Below are 22,131 nucleotides of genomic sequence, written 5' to 3' on the forward strand. Positions count from 1 at the left end.
ATGCGCCATTAGATAGTTCTTTACATTGTTACAAGAAGCAAAGCCATTCGTCTTCTTTATCGTATCGTTAATCAGTTTATCGGAGTTGTATATCGTGTATAATTAATCGTGACCATTCTCATATTACGAATTTCTTATGAACATAGTAATCATGAGTAATAAATACAATGAATAATTAAGTGAAGATGATAATACAAATACATATTCATCTTATCTTATCTACTAATCCTTGCGCGGGCGCACTGGTGATTATGTGTATTTGTAAAATTTTTAATTTAATTAATCTATAAAATTGATTTTTTTATATTTTACCTCCTGTTATCATCAAATTTTGTCTACAAAGGCGCAGAGGTAATTATAATTAACAAATATTTAACGAGAAATTACAAAATACACATAATGGGATTAATAAATAATTAGTATGAATTGCTTGCGTTATTTTTTGCGCCCGTTCAAGACTTAAGGGAGCGTGAGAGTACTAAGAGGGAATTAGAAAGGGAATTCGAGCGAAAGATGGCTCGAGGAATTATAAATATAGCGTTATTAATAATTAACGTGTAAATTCGTCGATGGCAGAATATGGGACGGATCGTTGCGTCGCGCTTGCTACTCCCATAGAGACGACGTTGCCATCAGCTGTCGCACCTTGTGCCAAGGAAAACGTGGTTTCTCTTCGTCTTGTACGTGATCTAATGACAGATCGAAATTTTATCAATCGCAAAATTCATATCTCTAGACTTTAAAGTATAATATGTAACGTTTAGAACGCATACTTGAGAGGCTGCGCGAATATCGCAGCGGTCGTCCTCTTCTGTTCCCCTGCACGCACATCATCCCGTATACTCGAATACCCGGGACACTAGCATATGTCGGTTGATCGTGACTCATAGGTCCTTCTATAAAGAAATGTAAAATATAAAAGGATAAAAAATGATTCTAGCAGCTTTTCCACTTCTTCATTTTTAAAAAAGTTTGCCCACGACTTCCATTTTCATTATAAAAAAAATTTTATAGCTATTTCCATTTCTCATTTCCATTATAATGCAATCATATATTTTATTGAAATTTTTGTAATAATTTTTGTAATAATTTGCGAACATTTAAGAAAGACTTTCTCTCTCTTATTCTTTATATAATTTTAAATTATAATTTTTTAAAAATAAAATATATAAATAGGAAAAAATAAGGAAAAAATAAAAATTAATGAAATTTATCTATAAATATTATTAATATATAATCATTTAATTATTAATAAATATTATTTATTATAAATTAATTATTAAATATTTAATATTTACATTAATATAATCTTATTATTAATTATTAATAAAATAAATTATTAATATTCAAATAAATTAATTAAAACTTAAACAAATTCAGAAAAATATAAATTAATAATAACAAATTTAATTAAAATGTTATAATTAATTTAATATATTATATAATTAATTATTATTAATTAAATACTTATTAATATATATTAATATATATATATATATATATATATATATATATATATATATATTAATGATTAAAACAAATAATTATTAATAAATTTATTTATTTATTTATATTACATTTGAATCGATCAATTTTAATTGTGAGACTCGATTGAACTTTCTTTGATATTTAAATTTTAAATTAATCAAGGAACGTTTCTCACTTACCGAGTATGTTTGTATCGGGACATCGGCATATCACGAGATAATGAGACTTTCCCGTACGCACGTTCTGTAGCGCCAGTAGAGACCAGTCCCGCGACGCTCTGCACTCTCGCATCTCGGCAACCGGCTCGCACGTTTTTACCAAGGTCAAGGCCTGAAAAGAGTACGAACGCAATAAGCGTCGTCGTTTTACGAGTTTTTCTTAATCAGATGTACCGCGATTGCGTTACACATATACATATAATCCCGTTAGAAAATAAATATGCATTATGTAACGTTATAACGAACAAAGCAGCCAAGAATCGCTCTGAAAAATCAACGTGAGGACTTTGAGGACAATCATTAAATACCGATTATTTCTCATAAAAATATCGCCAAGATCTTTCTTTATTTCAAGGTTGACATATGTTAGATTTTACGGTATGTTGTAGTAATAAAATTGCAATGATATTGAAATTGCGCGGATAAAAGTCATGTACGTGAAAGCAAGCTCGAAAGTACGGGACTATCGTGTCAAATATTTAAACTCTTTTCTCGGATGACTTCCGCGATGACTGTCTTTTCGAGCGGGGATTCGTCGGTGTGCAAGTCACGGTTAATACACGAACGAAAGTGAACGAGTTTTTCTCGCGGCGAGAAACTCGCGTTTAAGATCATCCCAGCCGAGTCGGTCACACCGGGAATGGCGCCATACCTTGGACAGGTACCGTTTCCGTGACAGCTCGATGTCTTAAGTACTAGAATAAAACATTACAAACGCGGCAACTTTTATAGCTCTGACGGAAACCATCGCGTTTTCCTCGCACGATTTCACGATTTTACTTCCAAAGCATAGAAATTTGACAGCAATTCGCTAATGTCGTTTCATCATTTATTTAAAACACGGAGAAGTTATTAATAATATTGACATTTTATAAAATTATTTCTAAATATATTAATTATTATATTATTATATATAATTTATATAATTTATATTATTATAATATTAATATTATTAATATTATAATAATTAATATTAATATTAATATAATAATATTAATATTATAATAAATATGAATAATATTATATTATTAATATTAATTATATTATATATTAATTTATATATTATATTAATATATTAATTTATATATTAATTTATTTTATAAAATTATTTATCATCGCAAGTGATATCGTATCTGCTGCTCGTAATAAAAAATGGGCGAAATTATAGACAGCTGAGAAGGATATTTTTTTCCGATTTTCTCAGTCGTCCGAGAGTCGTTTGAAAATTTTTACTTACCTTGGTTCGAGGATCGGTCACCAGCTCGGTGGTGTGCAGGTCGTCGCTGTCCAAAGACGCGCTGCACGGATCCCGGTATCTTCCGGGACAGGCGCACAGCGGTTGCGTGAAGTTTAATCTGACGTAAACGGCATTGCACACTTGTTGGACGGCGCACTCCGGCAACAAATAGATGTGCTGATTGTGCGGGTAATAGTGATATTTGGTCGGTTTCGCGAGCGCCGCGCTGGCCCCCTCCGGCAGTCGTACCCCCGTCTGTAAAAAATAAAAAAAAGGATCGCGTACTTTGGCAGCGTCATGCAATCACGTCGTAATAACACGTCGCGCGATTAAGCATGTCCAGATCCGATTTTTCGGAGCTACAGCAGATTACAGGGCCCCTTCTCTTTAAAAGGTATCGCGTTCTTTCGTCGATTGACACGACCGTTATCTTTGCGTTCGTTTAACCCGTTCTTATTTATAAGTTTGAATAAAGAATAAATTCGATCTCTCGAGATACTTTCTAAAAATAATTTCCTTTTAATAATAGATTCTCTCCGATCAATTTGGAGATGAATTTTTTTTCTCAAAAGGCATCGATCGACGCCTTTAAATTTGTGAAAAGCCTTTCTTTTCGATGATTTATATACATTAAAATTCTATTTAAGAAAGTTTGAAATTAATTGAAGAATATTTTAATTTTTCGAACAAATTTGTGAAAAGCCTGTCTTTTCAATGATTTATAACTCGAAAGTTATTGATAACTTTCGAGTTATAAATCATTGAAAAGACAGGCTTTTCACAAATTTGTTCGAAAAATTAAAATATTCTTCAATTAATTTCAAACTTTCTTAAATAGAATTTTAATGTTTGAGGTTTAGATAAGTTGATGGAATTGAAAACTTGCAAAAATATGATGACCTTTTTTGATATTTTTATAAAAGAAATCAACTTTAAGTTGATCAGAAGCTGTTATTAAAAGGATATCTCTCGTGATTTTGAAGCCATTCAAGGAAGATTTAGTCTGATTATAAAAATGCTCTCATTTCGATGATGTCATTCGAATGAAACCAGTTACTGTAGCATGATTCTGCGGTAAACGAGATTACGTTGTATACCTCATTAGCAATGTTTCCATGTTACATAGGCGATTATGCGGCATCTTTTCACTTTTGTAATTCACACTTTCCTTTTACTGCTCCACGAGCGAATTGAGAAATATATAAATTAAAAGAGACGGGACTTTAACTTCCATTCTAATATCGATTCCAATTTCGTGAAATGTCAAAAATTATTCAACGAAAGCACGTGTATTGTCAAAGAACTAAACGTCAATATTCGATACATCGTAAAGATCTTTAAAAGAAATAATGAGAGAAATATTGCCAAGCACAAAATGTAAAATAACTTACAAAGTGGCAAATCAGTTTCTCGTGATATAGATGTTCGATATCTATTTCGGGAGGATGCTGCAGGTATCGATCGCGTGATGGAAATTGTTAGCGGAGAAAGGAAGCAAGTTAGGGAGAGGAATAAGACGGGGCAAAAAAGAAAACGGGCGGAATGCTCGGAGTGAGAGAAAAGAGAGGCAATAAAGCCGGAGCAGAAGACAGGCAAAACGCTTGGCAAATCGAAGGGGGTACAGGATGGTTCGTACGGATATCCATCGTCGGTCAACTTCCTGGAACGTGAGACTATGCTTGGAGAAGCGATAGCCTTCCTCGCCTTCGCCTGGTCCCGCTTTTTCTCTACGGGATATCGTTTATCTCATTTACCGCACTCGAGTCGCAATCATCTCCCTAGATCTTGCCTTAAAAAAGCTTCAGGTCCAGGAGAAAACGACGATACAAATAGTTTTGCTCGAGTATCATGGGTTTTACTACTTAAGGCTTTCTCTTTAAGAGCTAATATTAATATTATTCTAAAAAATTATTCATTTAGGTTGAAATTAAAATTGCAGGTTTGAAATTTAGAGAGAGCGTTTAACTGCCTCTTGCATATTTTAAAAATATGTAAAGAAGTTTGCGCTCGCGAGAGAGTGAAATCGCAAGGAACTGTCAATTGGCGTGATTTCAGAAATTTTTACGAAGAAAGAATCAGGTACTCCTGGGAATCTCGATCTTGTTCTGCGATAAGTGATCGGTTGAATGAAGACAAAAATGAGGAAGAAACGATTCGCGGCAGAAACCTGTTGACAAGATTCTGACTTTTCAGAGAAGGATATCCGAAAGATGCATCGCGCATTTCGAGTTTCGCATTCAATAATCGCGAAGAAATTCGTTTGAATAAGGAATCCTCGGTTCACTTCGTGATCTTTGCCTATGTCTCTTTCGTTTCCGATCCTGTCAGCCGCGCGGATCGCAATCGGCCTCCGACTTTATATTTTCCAGACCATCTCCCGTTGGCCGGTGTCGAGTTGACTTGACCTCAGAGAGGCGTAAAACCGCCCGACTTCAAAAATAATGTCATCGCGTGCTATATAATACACCACACGTATCTCGGGCTACAAAACGCTCGTTTATAAAGCGGTCGTTGACCGAAACGCGATCGCATTCCCTCGAGTTCTCCGGGGTCACTCTTTACGCCAGGTTTGCTCCGCGCGATTTCTTTGGAATTTTGCGATTTCTTTCTTTTCATCATCTCGCTCCTTTGCTCTTCGCACTTTGGTATTTACTTGTAGAAAAGTTCATTTGCGTTTGAAAACATAACGGTTTTGATAAGCAATGAGATGAGGAAGATAAGTCTGAGTAGCAAAGCCAGGTGAAATAACAGCGAAGATAGATGATATGATTAAAATTGCGGTAATGAACAAAAGAACATTTCCTTTCATAATTTACCGATGGCGTTATAGCTATATTCAAGATAGTTGTCTATAAATTAATGATGCGAAAAAGGAAAATGCAAATATGAAAACATAATAAACATGTTTAAACTGACGAAAAACTTCCGGTAATAATAATAGAAAATAATCACGCCGTTAAAATAATATTCCAATAATATGCATATTTTTCTTTCATCCTTTGTATTTTATTGGTTCGCTTCTATTATCGTAGTAGACGTAAGTAAAGCTTTGTCGACGAATCGCGGTAAGTATCCGATTAAAACGGAACCGCTAATTGATTTGCCGTCTTTATTCCGCCTAAATACAGAGTATGTAAGAAGTAGACTCGTTCGCGAATTACTATCCATGGACAAATATATAACACAAAAGTAGCACAGAGTGAATCGATTAAAGCTCGGCGATTAGGTCGTGGTAAATTATCCGTAGAAATACCGGCCTCCATCCTCTCATCGCCCCTCGTCCTTTTTTTCTTTTTCCTCCTCACCGCACGTCTCTCATTTTCTTTTATTTTCCTTCGCATTTTCTTTTCGTCTCGACATCGTCACGTTCCACTACCGATATTAGCACCGGCTGATCCGTTTGCGTCACGACCGTGAACGCTCGCCCTCCTTTCGCCGTTTGTACATTCGTCGAGCCAATACATCTCAAGGTGCAAGGTGCATCGGCAATCCTCGTAATATCTTTCGGACATGCTTGTCTCGGCGAACGTGAAGGAAATCGATTTTCCGAGCAAAAATAATTGGTTGAAACGATCGATATTATATATAGTGCGAGGAATGATTTAGGATCGATTCATGAATTCGCGTCATAATTTAATCTTTCATTTTTGCGCGAAAAGAATAAAGAAGAATTATGCACAGAAAAAAAGACATTCTTGTTTTGAAAATATACTCCTGGACGAAATTAACGCGTAATTTTTTTCACTTTTTCTTTAAAAGCTGATATTTAAATTTTAAAGAAAAAGTGAAAAAAATATGCGTTAATTTTGTCCAGGAGTATATATTTAGTTTTAACATGGAAATCTTGTAATGAAATTATATTGTTAATTAAAGAAAAATATAACTGCTTGAATAATTGCTTGCTTGAATGAAGCCATTTTATACAGTTCAATCAAGAAAAATATATTCGTATGATTTAAGATTTAATTTTCTTGAATGGAAAAAAAACAATGTTGAATAGAAAATAACATTTTTAAATCAAAGATTATAATTTTCTTAAAGTAGAATTAAATAAGTATATATTTTTGAGGTGACAATTACAATATTAAAACAAAACTATAATATTGTTGAAATTTAAAATTATTAAATTCCTCTAAGAAAATTATAAATTGTTGCGTATATACAAAACAATGAACGCGTTAGGTGAAGTATACAAGTTTTGATTTGACACTTATTAATACAAATTATTTTTGTTTATATTTAAAAACAATTTTTAATAAAATTTGTACAAATGGAAAATTAAGTAAATCAATGAATAAAATTAAAAAAAATTATATATTTCTAATACTCCAATTCTATATTATCTGCATGTTGCATTATGTTGAAACAGATTCTCAACGAGATTGTTACCGCAAAAGTGTCGAGAAATCTGGCTAGAATTAGGCTTGCAAATATGTCTCGAGGTATAAGATTGTGTGTAACTCGCGATGTTCGTAATTGAAGCATCATCCATTTAAGAATTAGACGGTCGTTATCCGACAAGTCTAATTTCTGCGGTTGTAAGTCTCGGATATCGCGAGATTCGTCGTGACGAATCGTCGCGGATGCCGCGCGTTTCCGAGAGATTCTTACAATACAATTATTAACCTTAGTGGAAAAGAACCCAACGGTTCGTTTACCGTTGCGCTCTTTTCATAGTTGTTTTTGTTAGATTAAGCGACTGTGTGTGAAGAAACGCCACCGAGCATCTATCCAGGACTATTATTATTAGTCGCGCACGAAACGACTATCATTGCTTCGATTGTCACATGGATGATATTACCTTATATTTTTTTATATTTGTTGAAGAATGGAAAGAGAGAGAGTAATACACGAATCTTTTATAAGAATGTGCCACATTTCCGTCATCTATTTTGCTTGCTTTAATTGAACACATTCTTCTCTCTAACAAGATCCCTATATAATTATTTATCCCTATGATGAAATGTATGAAAGTAATAAATATCAAGTATGTCGAATGTATAAGTTGTTTATTAATTAAGTTAGAGAAAGATCAGATATTTAATTCGAATAAATAATTTTTCTGTCAATCAAAAATATACGTTTTTTATGTTGCAATAATATTGCGATTTTGGAATAAATTTTTTTCTGTAATTTGTATTATTAGAATAATTATTCTGAATCGATATTATTAATTATTGTGAAAATTTTAGTTGCTAAAACAAATTCATAATTTTCTTATATATCTCATTTGATTTTAATTACGTTACTCGGAAAAATAAAATAATGAAGAAAGCCGAGCAAATGTAATATTATTCCTGTTATTCTTCGCAACTCGACTCGATCATCAGTCATTTTCGCGATGAATAATTTTTCTGTCAATCAGAAATATACGTTTTATATGTTGCAATAATATTGGCTATGTGATTTTGCGATACAGTTTTTTCTGTAATTGATATTATTACAATAATTGTTCTGAATCGATATCATTAATTATTGTGAAAATTTTAATTGCTAAAAAAAATTCATAATTTTCTTATATATTTCATTTGATTTTAATTACGTTACTCGGAAAAATAAAGTAATGAAGAAAGCGGAGCAAATGTAATATTGTTCTTGTTATTCTTCGCAACTCGACTCGATCATCAATCATTTGCTTCGCGATGAATAATTTTTCTGTCAATCAAAAATACATTTTTTATGTTGCAATAATATTGCCTATTTTGCGATAAGTTTTTTTTGCAATTGATATAATAATAATTTTTCTGAATCGATATCATTAATTACTGTTAAAATTTTAGTTGCTAAAAAAATTCACAATTTTCTCAACTTATACATCTTATTTGATTTTAATTACTTTACTCGGAAAAATAAAATAATGAAGAAGACAGAGTAAATCTAATATTACTCCTGTTATTCTTCGACTCAATTTGGATCATGGGATTATTAAAAACATACATTTTTTTATGTTGCAATAATATTGCTTATTGCGATTTTAGGACAAATTTTTTTCTTTAATTCGTATTATTAGAATAATTTTACTCTGAATCGGTATCATTAATTATTGTGAAAATTGCTAAAAAAATTCATAATGTTCTTATATATCTCATTTGATTTTAATTACGTTACTCGGAAAAATAAAATAATGAAGAAGGCAGAGTAAATGTAATATTGTTCCTGTTAGTTTTCGCGACTCGACTCTATCATCAGTCATGAGATTATTCTAATTTGCAATTATTCATTTCGTCATCGCGCTCGGAAAATTGTGCTAGAGCAACGCTCCGTTACGCGCGTAACTCGGAAGCGCGCATAGCGAGGGCAAAATTCCTATTCGGGACCGTTAGTAAAGTTCTCTATTTCTATCTCGCTCGTACGCTAATGCGGCGCGAGCCGCCGTTGAAAGGCCGGTCGTAAGTATCGGAATATGCCTACAATACCCCGATGCGGAACAGTAAAAAGATCCAGCATCTCCGAGATGCCACCCATAAGATGGAAATTTACGATTTTATTGCGAGTTTTAAACATCCGTTTAAAGCAAATCCGCGATCCAGGAAGGTAATAGGTTCGTATTATATTTTATAGGAATCGTTATTATTCTCGGATCTCTTTTAAAATGGGTTCGGTTATTTTTTTTTTTTAAACTAATTACGTATATATCGCCTAATATCGCTTTCCTAAGATCCACGAAAGCTAATCATGCGTGTTTTATATTTCGCAACATAATATTTTAGAAACTTTTATCGCGCGTACAAGATGTTTCATGCTTGGCATTTTATACCGCTAGCCAAGGGTAACATCAACCAGGTGTTTGTCTTCGATAAAAGTTTCAGATTAAAGCAAGACACTCGGCTCTTTTTAACACGTGTTACTTCAATCATTTTTCATTAAGAAGAAAGTACGATAACAATAATAATAATTGCGAATAATGAAGTCACAAAAGAGGATTGTGTAACGGACGGAATCGCAATTGAGATTAAATCGTGATAAATCAGAAATTTACGCCGAAGAATGTCCAGGTATATCGAAGAATTTATAACCGGATTGTACGTCCAAGATACAATTGTTACCTTTAGTTTAGACATGCGTGACTGATGCATACGTGTACATTGTAATAATGGTCTCTCTCTGACCAAGCATGCTTCCTTTTTACGATGCTATAAACGATCGGAGAGAATTGTTTTCGAAGAAATATGCCGTAGAAAAATTAGTAGCTTTGCATAAAAAAATGCATATTGCGACTTTACACGCCTCGCTTTTTCTTAATATCTTAAAAAAAAAACCCGATCGCTTTATTATAGTCTTTCTCCTATAGTGACGATATCCAATTCCCATACGCTAGAAATCGGTATTCGTCGCACGCGAACAATTCCCAGACGATTTTCCATTCGATATTGGAAGAATGGTGCGACTCGTATCACCTCCGCAAACCCATCATTACGGACCGAGTCCTTCCTCCACGCGTACATTGTATGTTTATTTGTACCAGTTTACTGCAAAACCTTACCGCGTGCCAATTAAGTCGAAGTCTCAAATCAGCCGACATCGGTTAACTTTGTAATCGCGGTTCATAGGTACTTGCCCGTATTTTTCAGATCATAACTACCCGGGTAAAGGAAGCGGGTTCAATTAATCACGGGTAATTAAACCGTTAAATCGGTTAATTGAATTTTTTCTTCCTCTCTCTCTATCATATTATATCACAAGAGGAGAAATGTTGCGACTGGCGAACAGAAAAAAATTAATCAAATGGTAGTTGATTGAATTTACTTTTGATTAGAAGCGTATTTTGTTCTTGTTATTACTTTACAAAGAGGTTCTTATTCGATTTTTTTCTTCAAGAATAATAATATATATTTTAATATATATTTTTTTAATAATAATGATATAGTATATTTTTCTTTAATAATAATAATATATATTTTCCGTAATTCTAATAATATATATTTTATTAATTTAATTAGATATATATATATATATATATATATATATATATATATTAAATAATATATATCTATTAATATATATTTTATTAATTTCTAATAATATATATTTTACGCTCGAAAATAAAATAATATACCGATGCGAGCAAAAAATCCAACATGATGCGTCGTAATGCATTTGTACAATTCGGGATAGCGTTTCTTTGCACGATATATAATGGACATCCTTTTTTACGCGACACAATCTCCGTTCTCTGTGTCTGCGCCAGATCTTTACGTCGCTTTGCGGCGAAGCAGTGTAACATAGATAGACAAATAACTCCATTACGCGAGATATTATGTACCCAATTTACGCATTTTGCCGTCATTCGTGCGGTTATTACAGATAAGTTAGAATAGTTAATCGTTATTAATGTGCCTCCCCGCTCCGTTATACGCGCCTAGCATATTTACCGTATCCCGTGGAACGAAATCGCCCGCTTGTAATCAAGAGACGCGTTATATTCGCTTATTTGATCGCAAATGACTCAACGGTTTCATACACGATTGGCGTATACCGCCGTTATCCCGACAAAACGAGAGGAAGAAAGAGAGAGGAAAATTGTGTCTTAAAATCAAGTGTGCGAATTAAAGCCAATTGCAGAAATTTCTACACAGAAACAAAATAAGTGTCAAATCAAAACTTATATATTTAAACTAATGCGTTCATTGTTTCGTATATACGCGACAATTTATAATCTTCTTGGAAGAATTTAATAATTTTAAATTTCAGCAATATTACAGTCTTATTTTAATATTGTAATTATCACCTCAAGAATATATAATTATTTAATTCTACTTTAAGAAAATTATAATCTTTGATTTAGAAATGTTATTTTCTATCCAACATTGTTTCTTTTCCATTCAAGAAAATTAAATCTTAAATCATAAGAATACATTTTTCTCGATTGAACTGTATAAAATGGCTTCATTCAAGCAAGCAATTATTCAAGCAATTATATTTCTCTTTAATTAACAATATAATCTCATTTCGAGATTTCCATGTTAAAACTAAATATATTTTCAAAAGATTCACAAGAATGTCCATTTTTTTCTGTGTGCATTTATATCGAACAAAAAGAAAGAAAATAATTTCTCCCTTCGGCTAGGAAAAGATTCGCCCAAGATGACCCGATTGCCTGATTGCTTGTTGCTTCATCGCGAACGAAGAGATGAAACGATGTACACTCGATTAACTTGGATAATTATATGTACGTATCCCGTGCGTTCAAGTATCGTACTCGTGCACACCGATTTACTTTCTCGTTTTTGCCATTTTGCACGTGCGCCCATCTACTCGCGGCGCCGCTCGCAAAACAGCTCGTAGAACTGCATATTCTACATACGGAAGAGAGATACATACGAAGAGATGCACACGCTACTTTCTCGGTCGACCTATATGCGATTTTTTTCCTCAAACCCCATACGATCCTCCGTGTTGGCTGTATAACTCGAATCTGGGTGCCTTTCTATCTCGCATCATCGGGTACGCGCTTTTCTGCGCTCCTTTAAAGTAGGGGAAGTGAATAGGAAGAGCGTGTACAGAGGAAAGAGATTTGGAATTCTTTTACTACAAGAGAAAAGAGGAAAAAGCGCCAAAAACTTCACTTAACATAGCAATTTAACGTCACGTCCAACATCTTTGATAATTTAAAATGTTAAATGTTTTGTAGCCGTTTTTCGGTCTCTTATTTCTCTTCGATCTACTTGGAATCTAATTTGCAGGACTTGCATTTAACATATTTGAAAAGGTGAGAGAAAAAGAGTATTTTTGATTAGATTGCACGGAGAAAAAGAATCTGGTTGCATTAATTAGAAATCTGGCAGATTCAATCAGTATGTCTGTTGGAAAATGGACGAATCAGAGTTCCTCTAGGAATTACTAGATGAGTATGATTAATTTCTTCCTGTTAAATTTACTAAATTTTCTTGGTAATAATACTAAATTTACAAAAAAAAAATTGCATCACTCTGTCCTATTTAATTAATATAACAAGAAGTCTTATTAGATCCAACTAGAAAATACTAACCAAATCCTTGTAGAAAAGTCTATAAAACGTTCTAGTTATAAAAAAAATCGAATCTTATTATGAGAACTAGAAATTCTGCTTGGTTTAAAAATACCTTCTATCAGATAGAATCTTGTTGATACAATCAAACGATTTTTCTTAATGTGCATTTTCTCACACTGAGAAAAAAATCTGATTGCATTAATTAGAAATCTGGTAGATTCAATCAATATGTTTGTTGGAAAATGGACGAATCAGAATTCCTTTAGGAATTATCAAATGAGTATGATTAATTTCTTCCTGTTAAATTTACTAAATTTTCTTGGTAATAATACTAAATTTACAAAAAAAATTGCATCACTCTATCCTATTTAATTAATATAACAAAAAGTCTTATAGATCCAACTAGAAAATACTAACCAAATTTTTGTAGAAAGGTCTATTAAACGTTCTAGTTATAAAAAAATGAAGTCTTATTATGATAACTAGAAATTCTGCTTGGCTTAACCAAAATGCCTTCTATCGGATAGAGTCTTGTTGATACAATCAAACGATTCTTCTCAGTACATAACTTAAAAGAGCAGCTTTGAATAGCGAATTACGACAGATGTGGGACGATGAAAGTTATTACAATTTATTCTGTATTCCGTGAAACGTGAATGAACAATAACGAGAACACGTTGATTTTCACATCGATATTTTCTCGCGAGACCTCTCTACCTGTCTTCCGGATGACTTCCGATTTTCTTAGCGAAATTCACCAAGTCAAGTCGCGAATGACACGCTACTTCAATCTTTACGTTAAACCGTACAGAACGTTGACGTTTCGAAAATCATTGCGTCGCGCGTTTCGGTCTACATGCGGAACAAACGCGTTGTTTAAAGAGGAAACAAACATTCCCCCGGAGAATTTTGCGAAATTAGTACGTCGGCGCGAGAGAATCTAATGTATAATTCAATCGGGACGCGATATCCTGTTGGCGGTATCCCAAGTAATTACAAGCGGGAATCTATGCCGGGGTAGTTGAAAACGGCGGTTTTCGAGGCAAAACCGAGTAACACGAGGCACACGACTCCAGCGAATAGACGGAACAGTCGAAGAGCCGGTCAGTCGAGATTAATGCACTTACCTCGCTGGTGTAATTTGTCGTCAGCTTGATTTGCGGTCTAATCTTGCCGGGCGACTCTCGCGTCTCCTTGGCCGACGTTAGAGGCACGGTGGTCGTGACATCGGCCACGACGGAGACTGCTGATTTTCTCAACGACAACACCGTGGCCGCGGTGTGCTGAGGCGTGGGCGAGATTATTCGCGGCGAAGTCTCGGTGAAGGCGGGACTCGAGGCTGCGTTCTGCGGATCGAGGGATCCGGAGACGGCGAGGAGGCTCGCCGTCGACGATATCGACGAGGAGGTCGTCGTCGTCGACGTCGCGATCGACGTCGTCGGCGAGATCGCCGGCAGCTTGAGCATCGTCGTGGCGGATGTGATAGCCGCCGTCGTCGCGATCGACGAGGGCGACGACGAGTGCGACGACGAGAGCGACGACGAGTGCGACGTCGTGTTCCTTATGGTGTAAGGAAGCGTCGCGTTGACTACGATCGGTCTCAAGGCCACCGTCGTGGCGGTGGTATTTTTCACGGATGCGATCGACGTGGTCTTTTTTCCCTTGACCGGGTCGTCGGGTCGACCACCCTTCGACGAGGCTGGCACGGCTGACGCTGTCATCAGCAGCGCGAGGAAAACGCAACATTGGATGGCCCGCATCTTCTCGACTCGATGTTAGGAATAAATCGCTTCCGCTATTTTCGCTTTCCTTCGGAGAGTCGCTCCTCTTATCGCAAGAGCAAACGAGGTTTCCGCTCGGAACCTGCGAATAAGGAATCGTGTTAGTAATTTTGTACGTGGTAGGCTAGTGTAGAAAGGCTAGTTTAGAATTTGTTTGTTCTATCTACCGTGTTTGGGAATGAAAAATATTTGAAGGGAAAAGTATTAGTGATATTTGCGCTTTCTTGTTTGCGCATGGAATCTCTCTGTGTATTACATTACATTTTTATTCTTATTTTGCATTTAAAAAAATCCGTCATTCTCGCTTTCCCGTGTCGAATGAGGGAAAGGATTATAGATCGCGTGTCTTTGCGGTTTCCAGAGATTACGTAATACAATAACATAAAACGTAACACATCTATCATTACGTACTTATTATTCAAAGCAATATCAACAGGTGGAACTCTCTTTCTCTCATAATTAATTATGTTGCACACGTGCAAAGTTTATATTTTAGAAAATCTGAAAAAAGTGATTCATTTAATTCGAGAGAGGTGATAGCTTTATCGTGATGAAAATGTTGCAATCTAATCGTAATTACGATACGATAGATTTATAAGAATCGTGTTCAGATTCCGTGAAATGTATGCAAAATATTCTGCAATTATAGCATCTTTTTCTCATATTTTTTCGTATTTCTTTGATGAATACGATTGAGTCGATTATCTGGTCGATCTGCTTTGATTAAATGCGAATTTATCGCGTGGCTTTTATTTTCAATTTCAAGTTCTCAAAATATTTGTGTCGACACGTAGGAATTAGAACGGACGAGGAAGTCTAGCGGGGGAGAAGGAGAGAAACGCGCATTCATTTTGCTCTTTCTGAATGTCCGCGCATTGGTCCATGGCGAGACCCGCTTCTTATCCGCTTCCCGACCTACGTATTTTCCTTTCACGTGCTCAATCCTGTCTTTTGCTGCAACAGTTATCGCACGTTTGCCATACGACACTCTGGTGAAATTGGGTCGTTCGGTATAAACCGCGCCGATACCGAAGCCGTTATCTCGTTGCATTTGCAAGGCCGTATCAAACACCGCACGCACGCTTGGAGCATCATATGTTAGATATTACGTATGTAAATGTAACTCGCGCTAAATATACGATACAGAAATATCTAACGGAAGTGAGAACGCGTCGAGGAATGAGATACGCATCGTTTCGACTGAGATAACCATTCGCGCAACGACGTGATAAATGATATTGATTAAATATGATCGACGAGCTTGAAAAGCGTAACACGTATCAGGTTAATAATAAATTTATTGAATTTCTCTATCGAGCGTATAGTTAATAAATCCGTAGAATTTTTTTATTACAGAGACACCTCTGGATTGATTTTCAATGAAAATTATTTGCAGAAATTATTTGAAAATTTCTTTCGCACCTTTTTGCTATTTCTCTTGCGTCACAAGATAAACCGCACAAATGATGGAGAATTATTTTCCACGCTTAAACCGCAAACGAAGCTTTTAAATATCCTCGAGATCGAGTGTGATTACGCAAACAATATAGTAATTAGATTATTTTCTTAATGGAGGGCGGCGGAAGAAACGGTCCGAGAGCAGGCGAGCGGTGACATCAACGAGTGTCGGAGAATGAACGCAAAAGAGAGACGGCGGACATACGTTTCCACGTGTCACGATAATGCAAGTCGCGTGAGAGAAAATTATTCGAAAATAAGCAAATCTTAATGTATTGTACAATGTTAGGATGATTATACTTAATAATATACAATTATTACAATTATTACTTAACAATATACGATTATACTTAACAATACATAAAGATATGGGAATGTTATACTTTATTCTTTGTCTTTGATCACACTGAGAAAAAAAAGTTGTCCACTTGACTAAACCATTTAACTAAATTATTATTTTTTTAATGGAAATATTTAATTATTTAAATTAAATAATACATATTAAATCTAACATGACATCTATTTAACTTAATATTTAAATATTTCAATTAAAAAAATAATAATTTAGTTAAACGGTTTGGTCAAGTTAACAACTTTTTTTCTCAGTGCAGGAATAAAAAAAATAGGCTCCTCTATAAGAATAATTGTTTGTTTAGAATTAGGTTCACCTAACTCTTTAATTCTTGATGATCAAACCTTTAATACTTTAATAACTAGTCCTGCTTTTATTATAATTTTTTTCATAGCTATATTATTTTCATAGTTACCTTTTATAATTGAGAATTTTGGAAATTTTCTTGTGCTCTTAATATTAGGATCTCCTATAATATATATATTCGAAAGTTGTTACATACTTAAAAGAGAAAAATCTCATTTTTCTCTATTTAATTAGCCATGTGATACGCGACATTGGACAAGCGAATAATCTCACCGCTTAATATAAATATCGAGCGATGACTATATTAATTGTGAGAGTAAAGGGAATGTTTATGGGTCGATTCACATGCGTTTGTTTCGGCAATTTGTCGGATTAACGAGATTGAAAGGAAAGCCGACCGATTAGTGCTGGATGTAAGTCCGAGAGAATCTCGTTTCTTTGCATTTTATGTCCGCATGAGTAATGTATTTCGCGCAATTGAAGATACGCGACCGGAAAACAAAGGGAAACAGACCCGCGGCGATTCGCCGACGACGAATGTAACTGTCTAACGGATCCTCGATTAAATTGATTCGACATGTTATGGCCTTTTCCCTTGTCGTGGCTTATTCATGCAACGTTACATCATTCATCAAGCGAATGATTGTATCGAAAAAACGTGCCATATGTTCCGCTTTCTTCGAAATCGTTCAAAAGACCTACAATTAACTGATTTATTCTTAGAAGTGTAAAGTTGAAAGAGCAAATCGAGAATAAGAAATCAATGTCTATCGCTAATGTAAAAGTAAAATGAGATTTCTTTGTTGCATAATTTGTTCCGCAAAAGATAACGGCGATAACATCATCCGTTCGTTGTAAAGAGCAAGGAGCAATATTCGATATAAGAAGAAAAAGAAGAGGTTCTCCGAGGTACTCTGATATTTGAAGTAAGACATTTAATGGAGGATACACCCACCGCCCCGATTCGCATCGATAGCGCCGGTAGTTGGACATGTTCCGTAGATTGTAACGGAAGTAAAGAGGGAATATTGCTTCTTCTGAAGAAATATGTGCCTAGTTCGCGGCGGAATTATCGACATCGAATGAATATCGCTCGCAAATAGAGCAAATCGAAAAAAGATACATGTATCTCCTCTTTAGTTTTAATTGAATTAATTGGGATATATTTCACAATGTTGCTCGAATTTATTGCATCGATAGTAAATATATTTATAGAAATTATATCAGAGAATACTTAGCATCGTGAACCTAGAGCTAAAGTTGCAATCATTCTTTTATTAAAAAAGATAAAAAACTAAACCAATAGCAATCATTTTACCGGAACTCAATAAATTGCACCAACAAACATTATAATAGCGATATAAAATAGTAATTAATATAATAATATACTGAGAAAAAAAAGTTGTTAACTTGATCAAATCGTCCAACTAAATTATTATTTTTTTAATTGAAATATTTAAGTTATTTAAATATTTCAATCAAAAAATTAAATATTTATAATTATTAATTATAAATATTATTAATTATTATAAAAATTATATTTATAATTAAAGTTAAACATTTATGTTATGTTAGATTTAATATGTATTATTTAATTTAAATATAATATTTCAATTTAAAAAAATAATAATTTAGTTTAACGGTTTAGTTAACAACTTTTTTTCCTCAGTGTAGATAATATAATAATTAAATGCATATTTTACATAATACTCATACTTGTTAATTGTTATAGAAACTATAAAAAATAACAAGAATATATACAATTAAGAATATATACATTAAAAATTTATACAGATATATGGTGAATTACATGTGTGCATGTTTTCAAAACCATGACATTAATTTTCAATAATATCAAGTATAACAAGTCATCATCTCATTTGCGTGCATATATCCATTAATATTTAAAACAAAAATGTTAGTTCGTACCTTGTGCTGCGCGTAAGTAGACTGACTGACCCTCGACCTTGACTTTCGTCCTCGCTTCGCCTCGACTGCGACCTCGGTAGCGACCTCGACCGCTATCCCTGATAGGAAAGAAGGAAGTTCTCCACTCGCTGAGAAGCCGGTAGACCAATCGGTTTTACAATCCAGCACCCGCTGTCTTTCGGTCGGTTTCCCCTCGAGAAGTTCTGCAGTTCGTTCTTGCACTATAACAATCGGAATACGCGAGATATTCTGGCCCGAACCGACACCCAAGACCGCGATGACAGTTCTAGCGTTGACAGTTCTGGCACCCGTGCGTTTAACCCTCTTCGCGTCCCTCGTTATTTCGAGACGAGCTTTGTTTGGCTGCTATCGTGAGTTTCTGCAGAGACTGCTTAGATGAAGATGAAGGAAACTCGCGAGATTGTTTCGGGGTTTGCGCCCGACTGCGGCCTCGCGTAGGACGCTCCGTGCCTATGAGTCCCCGCTAGTCCCACTTACCAACCAACCAGAAACTGCTCGGGTACACTCGGGAATCCTAAGCTGTGCATCTCCACCAATCCACCTTCCACTTCTTCCTCCGCTTCGCGTCCTGCTCACTTTGTCTTCACCACGTACATAGGGTTTGCGCACGTCCGAGATTTACTCGTTACTTTTCGTTCTTTCGGCGCAATGAAAGACGAGCGAGCGAGTTTCGCGAACTCAATTGTAGATTTCGGGAACTTTTTCAATCGCATATCTCGTGAATTGTTGATTGATTTTATAATAAATTATCGGAGAAGAGTTTGTAAATTTTTTCCTTATTTTTGCTTTTCGAGAAACTAATATTTAGATACAAAAAGTTATTCTTAAATAGCTATCAATTATTCCAGTTTGGTCTTAAATCTATCTAATTATTATGCAGAGATTTATTAAGACGACTAAACCCTGTGCGTGTCTCTTCACCTTTCTAATAAAGAGAAATTTCTAAACATTATTTATAGTTATAACTTTCTGATTATTTTCTATTTATGAGAAAATTATATGGGACTTATTTATAAATTAATTTTTACATTTATGGATGAAAATTAAGAATTATATCGATAAAACAAGAGGTATATTATAATAAAGAGGAAAAAATAAATAGACAAATCTAATAAATTTAAAAATTATAGAAAAAAAAATTATAGTATTATTTTTCACGCATTACCATCTGCGCTTTGCATGGTCTAAAATAGCCTACTTTATTATCATTATTGATTTATCATTTGGATCATTTATGTACTTTGTGTTAATTTTAATCAAAATTCTTTGATCTTTTGCGAATAAATTTAATTTACAAACTATCACAAACGTTAAAATAGATATTACAATTATTTCAACCGATTTACATTCGAAAATAAACAAGAATTACATTATTTTGAAGAGCTTATTCTAGAAAGACTATCGCCCAAGCAATCTATCGGCGTGTCGGACCACGTTCATTCTTGTAAATCCAATGCTTACATAGCGAGAAATAATTCTTTATGAATTATACGCGAGAGAGCAATCTTCGTGATTATTATTTTTCATCTTGTCGATGGGCTCTCGCTTTATCGCGATTTTTTGATCGTAGTAGACACGGTCGAGTAACATATTGAGTACACGGCCTTTCTCCAAAGATCGAATGCGTATTCTTCTTCTTGGCGATGCATCTCGGTGAAAGTCTGCGGCTATATTAGACATGAGATCGATTTGACGTGGACGCTAATCATTGTCTGCGATGCAACGTGAGGGAATTATTCGGCTGCAGTTCGTGCACTGTTCCTCGCGAAGCAACGAGAAAGGCAAGAAATTAGATGCTCGGTATCGATTCTATCGGGAACACGGCGCCCAGCTGAACCACTGGCAATCGGAAAAACCGATCTGTTCTTTACTCCTGTAAGTTTTTTACGCCCGAGTGCAGTCTTCGGAAAGAGGAACAATGTAAAGAATTCTAAAAAGTGTGTCGGCGAACAGCTTCAATCATGCGACGACGTGTTTTTCGTGCGAGGAGAATCTAATACGCGAGGAGACGTAAGATTCTACAGGGAGCTGGAATAATAAAAATACTTTTAATGTCCATAACGCGAGAGTTGTGAAAACATGCGATGTCCAAATAAGTTTTCACCCGAGGAAAATTCCCCTTCATATTCATGAGAGAATTCGCTTTCTAAAATTGATACGAGTCTTAACAATAATGCCCTGTGTACGATGGCGCGATTAAACACGCAACTTTTACGCTAATTATCGCGGGTGATACATTCGCTGGGTATTACAAACGATCGGATAATTATCGAGTAACTCATGGAAATTTATGCAAAGATGCGATCAATTATTTTCACGGCAATTAATCGGAATTGACGGCACTCTTCCAACATGCTCTTGATTTTTATCTTACAAAGCTTTAATTTCACGTTAGATTAATCTCTTCAGACCTGACTGCTTTCTGTTCAAATATTGTTAAAAAAAATAATAAAAATTACATTTAAAAAAGAAGCATAATTGTATAATAAATCGCGCATTTTATTCAAATTTGAAGACAATTGGTTTACCTTTTAGAGAAGCTTTTAAAGAAGCATTAATAACTAGTTTGAAAAATGTAATTTTGGAAAAAAAATTGTTTGAAATTTTTAAAACTCTAAAAATATATTTGAATTTTCAGATAGTAAAAAAAAAAATTATATTTAATCTATTATGGGTGTTTACAGAAAAAGGGCTACGATAAATCAATGTCGTTCGGTTTAAATGGCTGTCGCGGATATCGAGTGATTTTGACTGATCGTTTAAATGTATCTGAAAAATACGTTTGCGATGTACGCTGGACAAGAGGAGGCGGATTCAATGATTCAAGGCAGCGAAGCGCAGTGCGGCGGTAACGGTGTCGTGCAGATGGTAACGCGCGAGTAGAGCATCCGCGAGCAGTCGCGGGTGATGGACCGTAACGTTCTCACAGATAACTCACGGCTTCCGATGACGTTCATTCGCGTTCTGGTTATGTCAAGTTATCCTAGGATCACTCGGCACGGAACAATACCCTCCTGCATCTCGAAAGGAGAAATCGGCATTTCATTAGAAAGCACCCGACCTTTAAATTTATAACGACGCATTTTATATTTATAATAATATTAATATTCTTAAGAGCATTGCTCTCTGAGAAAATGTACACAATTATTTTTTTTATTGTGCAATATACATTAAAAAAAAATATATCGATATTAAAAAAGATTTTGATATAATTCTTATATAATTTAATTAATATTATAATGTATGATGACGCGCAATTTTTTATAATAAAAATTAGAATAATGACAGGAATACAGTATTGTTATATCATTTATTATATTTTAGATGTATATGAAAATATACAGAATAATTGATGAACATTTTTTTTTTTT

General features: G+C 34.6%; 2 protein-coding genes across 3 annotated transcripts in view; one reads left to right on the forward strand and one right to left on the reverse strand.

Moving 5' to 3' along the window:
* Window positions 1–22,131, forward strand: part of LOC105251418 (elongation factor-like GTPase 1) — a 38,415-nt gene that overhangs the window by 4,396 nt on the left and 11,888 nt on the right. Inside the window, exon 4 of one of the 2 annotated variants that reach the window (XM_011258233.2) lies at window positions 21,445–21,858. The exons of the other annotated variant lie outside the window; for it this stretch is intronic. Coding sequence (XP_011256535.2) covers window positions 21,445–21,461 — 17 coding nt within the window. The 3' untranslated portion in view covers window positions 21,462–21,858. Of the gene's footprint in view, window positions 1–21,444; window positions 21,859–22,131 lie in introns of those variants that run through there. 2 annotated transcript variants of the gene reach the window in all.
* On the reverse strand, window positions 319–19,368 carry LOC112639934 (mucin-5AC). Its single transcript, XM_025415358.1, has 6 exons — window positions 18,740–19,368; window positions 14,041–14,776; window positions 2,944–3,198; window positions 1,668–1,818; window positions 774–896; window positions 319–689 (listed from the first exon to the last, which is right to left on the reverse strand). The coding sequence occupies exons 2-6, from the start codon at window positions 14,671–14,673 to the stop codon at window positions 607–609; spliced, it is 1,245 nt and encodes a 414-aa protein (XP_025271143.1). The 5' UTR covers window positions 14,674–14,776; window positions 18,740–19,368; the 3' UTR covers window positions 319–606.

Source organism: Camponotus floridanus, unplaced genomic scaffold (genome assembly GCF_003227725.1).
Source record: "Camponotus floridanus strain SB8 unplaced genomic scaffold, Cflo_v7.5 scaffold1, whole genome shotgun sequence".
NCBI lineage: Eukaryota > Metazoa > Arthropoda > Insecta > Hymenoptera > Formicidae > Camponotus > Camponotus floridanus.

Bases quoted from the DNA above. Each gene is read 5' to 3' on its own strand.
- LOC112639934 (XM_025415358.1), bottom strand. From the start codon at position 14,673: ATGCGGGCCATCCAATGTTGCGTTTTCCTCGCGCTGCTGATGACAGCG. The intron at 1,819-2,943 runs GTAAGTAAAAAT...TACTCTTTTCAG, and splicing joins TGACCGATCCTCGAACCAAG to GCCTTGACCTTGGTAAAAAC. The intron at 690-773 runs GTATGCGTTCTA...ATCTGTCATTAG, and splicing joins ATATTCGCGCAGCCTCTCAA to ATCACGTACAAGACGAAGAG.